The sequence below is a fragment of the Microtus ochrogaster genome, chromosome 19 (assembly GCF_000317375.1).
Source record: "Microtus ochrogaster isolate Prairie Vole_2 chromosome 19, MicOch1.0, whole genome shotgun sequence".
Classification (NCBI taxonomy): Eukaryota; Metazoa; Chordata; class Mammalia; order Rodentia; family Cricetidae; genus Microtus; species Microtus ochrogaster.
The window spans coordinates 43089824-43093573 of record NC_022021.1 but is presented as its reverse complement, the minus strand read 5'-3'; the positions used below and the strand labels follow the sequence as shown (position 1 = coordinate 43093573).

The window sequence follows — 3750 nt, the reverse complement described above, 5'->3', positions numbered from 1 at the left end:
GAGAGAGAGAGAGAGAGAGAGAGAGAGAGAGAGAGAGAGAGGAGAGAGGGCACATGCCATAGCATATGTAGAAGTCAGAGAACAATCCTGTGAAGCTGGTTCTCCCCTTCCACCTCGGCATGGGTTCCAGAGATTGAACTCTGGTCGTCAGACTTGCACAGCAAGCTCCATCACCCTCTGAGCCATCCCATCAGCCCTCACTTGCTTTTGGTGAGCAGATGTTGAGTATCTTTTCATGTATGTATTTGCAATCTCTCTCATCTTCTTGGAAAATTATCTACTTAAACCTTTTGTCCATTTTTTTTAATTTATTTATTATATATATACTCGCCAAGAGATGGCGCCAGATCTCTTTACAGATGGTTGTGAGCCACCATGTGGTTGCTGGGAATTGAACTCAGGACCTCTGGAAGAGCAGCCAGTGCTCTCAACCTCTGAGCCATCTCTCCAGCCCCCCCTTTTGTCCATTTTTATTGGATTGTGTTTTCTTATGTTTTGAAAATCCTTTGTACATTTTGAATATAAGTGCTTTTTTGGATATGTGATTTCCAGATGTTTTCTCCCAGCTTACATTTATTTTATCATTTTCTTAATAATTTATGGCAGTATAGTCTTTTTTATTTATCTTATATATACGGGTATCTTGCCCGCATGTATGTCAGTGTACCATGTGATTGCAGTGCACAAGCAGACCAGAAAAGGGCAATGGGTCCCACGGAACTGGAGTTACAGACAGTTGTGAGTCACCATGTGGGTGCTGGGAACTGAAGCCAGGTCCTCTGGAAGAGCAGCGGGTACCCTTAACTGCTGAGACATCTCTCCTGTCCCAGACATATGTTCTTGATGAACAATGTGAATTCTTGTTTTGAATGCAGTATGCCCAATTTGGGATGGTGGAGCAAGAAATATAAAATACACACACACACACACACACACACACACACACACACACACACACACACACATGGTCCCATGTATTCAGTCTCCTTGATGTCTTTTATTTAAATTTGTTTTCAGTACTGCTGTTTCATATCAAATACTTGTCAAATAAATATTGTATGGTAACCCTACTTCTAGTTAATTAGAGTAAAGAATGTGACAGAAATCCTATGCTCAACCCCCAAGTTTGTGGGATTCGGTATTCACTACCCACAGTGGAATAGGTCTTATAAACACCACAGTCCAACCTTTGAATCTCCCAGAATGTAACCCAGAGCTCTGTGAGATAGGTGGCGTTGTTGTTCGGTGATAGTGGAAGATGGGGCCAAGGGTAAAAAGGTAGGAAATACGAACTAAATCTGTTCTCAGCTCATGAGGTACAGCCAGGTTGGGAAACGTACTGTACCATTGTGGAGCCCACTCTCCAATTGGTGTGCCCAGCTTTTCTAGCTACTAGTGGCTTCTGACAGGTTACATCAGTGTTACAAAGAAACATTGTTTCTTTGGGCAACACCCTAAATTGAGTTTTTTTTTTTTTAAATATAATCTAGACATGACATAATTCCCACTCTAAAGCAAAGATGACCGTTGCTCCTCACTTAACTGACATGGTCGTCTTTCCAAGGATGGCTGCCTGAGATAAGACTGTGTGCTGCTGTGTTCTGGGTGGTGGGCGCTGAGCGCTCAGACACTAATCATTGTTGGCATCTACTTCCTTTTCAAGCTTCCTGAAAAGCTACTCTTTTCTCAAGGCTGTAACTGGATCCAGCAGTACAGTTTTGGACCTGAGAAGTATACAGGTTCCAATGTGTTTGGAAAGTTACGGAAATGCGTGGAGTTACTGAAAACGCAGGTGAGTACGTAGGAAAAATTATAGAATAAATGACTGGAGTTGAAAGCTTCCATCTCAAAGGCAAGTCAGGCTCCCTGTAATGTGGGGCAGAGCCTGTGAGGTAGGGAAACGAAACTGAGCTCAGGAGGCTTCCTGCTGGCGGTGGTGACTTGCTTTCTCTTGCTAAGCCAGAGTTAGTGTTATATGTGATGACGGCTTGGCCCGTTGTGGGGTAGAAGCTTTAGGGGCTGCACTGGAGACCAGACACACGGAGGGACTTTGTACGAAGTCTAGACCTCAGAAATGCCCTTCTGCAAGCATCCTGCTCACACAGCTATAGCGTGGGTGCAAAATGGCTTTCCAAGTCACAGCTTTCTTGTCTATAAAGAACTGTGAATAGTTTATCCCCTGCATGGTTATTGTGAGGGTGGGAGTTGACCCTCCGAATTTTGCAGAGTGAGCTTAGGCAGCTTCTCGGGCTGTTCTTCACTGGCATAGTCTCCGGGTGACCCTATGACCCCAAGCACTTGTAGAGAATGGACGTGTTTGATGGTTTACCTAGTAGTGTTATGTTTTGAGAAAAGCTATTTTATTTTGTTTCTTATTATAAAAGTAAGGTGCTTGTGTGTTAGTCTAGTAGCCCAGGCTTCTCTTACACCATAAACTGGGGGCTTAAACAACCAATGATTATTTCTTGCAGTTATGAAGATTGAAAGTCTGAGGCCAGGAGGCTAGCAAGAAGTGACTTTGGTGACAGCCCTCTTTCTGATTTATAGACAGGTGGACAGTGTTTTGTTCATGCTTGTTTTGATTTGCCATCGCATGGCAGAAGGAGAGCCAAAAATGGCTTGGCTTCCTCTTAAAGGCACGCCAGTCCCAGTCATGAGGACTGTAACCCGCAGAGGCTAATCACCACGTAAGGGCCTCATCTCCTAAGGCTATCTCCCTGGACTAAGACATTCAACACATGAGTTTGGAGAGGCAGGTGAACATTCAGCCCACTGCGGCATCCTTGTGGTTAAAAAAAGAATCAAATAGTCCCAAAAGACAGACTTGAAAATATAAAATTATGCCGTCCTCTGCCACCCTCCTGCCCTCCTCTCTGGCTTATCTCATTAGTACTTTACAAATTGTGCGGTGGTTTGTACGTCCGTGTTTGCCCTTCTCAGCTCCCACTTACCCCTGTGTCTGCAGTGGACCGAGTTTAGTGGGATGAGAGATTATCACAAGAGAGGGAGCATGTGCAACATCCTCTTCTCCGACGCCATCCTGGAGTACAAGCTGTACGAGGCTGTGAAGTTCATCATGCTCTACCAGGTCACGGAAGTGTACGAGCAGATGAAGACGAACAAGATCATCCCCGGCCTTTTCCGACTCCTGTTTTCCAGGGAGTCCTCCTCAGACCCTCTGAGCTTCATGATGAATCACCTGAATCCCATGGGGGACACCTGTGGACCGGAGCAGGTGAGTGGGGCTCCCAGTGTGTGATCCACGGATGACTCAGGAATCCTCGTGGGCCTTTAGGGTTTCTCTTTAGCAGTAAGGAAGCCACCTCCGCAGAGGTGACCGGCTGGGGTTATTGGCTTCACATGTGCGAAAGAAGAATAATGGGCCTCGTGGCTGGCTGGTGTGTCCTGGGAGTCCGAGGTTCATAGAGCCTCGTGACCACACAGACACTAACCGGGAAAAGGCGGTCATCATGAGGAAGCATTCGGTTCCCTGTCACAGACAAGAGTTAGTAGCAACTGTAAGGTCAGAGAAAGCCCCTCACCATGACTGAGGTCTTTTGTTCACTTGTTTTCTGTCTCAAAGAAGCGATGAGACGCATGGCATCTTCACTAAGACATCAAATTGGTTAGAAAGCAATGCAATTCTTAATAGCGAGCACCCTCCCCTCCCATCCCCTTCTCTCCCCTCCCATCCCCTTCTCTCCCCTCCCCATCCCCTTCTCTCCCCTCCCATCCCCTTCTCTCCCCTCC

General features: G+C 46.1%; 1 protein-coding gene across 3 annotated transcripts in view; it reads left to right on the top strand.

The window, feature by feature from the left end:
• Nucleotides 1-3750, top strand: part of Otulinl (OTU deubiquitinase with linear linkage specificity like) — a 25858-nt gene that overhangs the window by 20346 nt on the left and 1762 nt on the right. For all 3 annotated transcript variants that reach the window (XM_026783812.1, XM_013349734.2, XM_013349735.2), the window contains exons 6-7: nucleotides 1664-1792; nucleotides 2966-3235. In XM_026783812.1, coding sequence (XP_026639613.1) covers nucleotides 1664-1792; nucleotides 2966-3235 — 399 coding nt within the window. The remainder of the gene's footprint in view (nucleotides 1-1663; nucleotides 1793-2965; nucleotides 3236-3750) is intronic.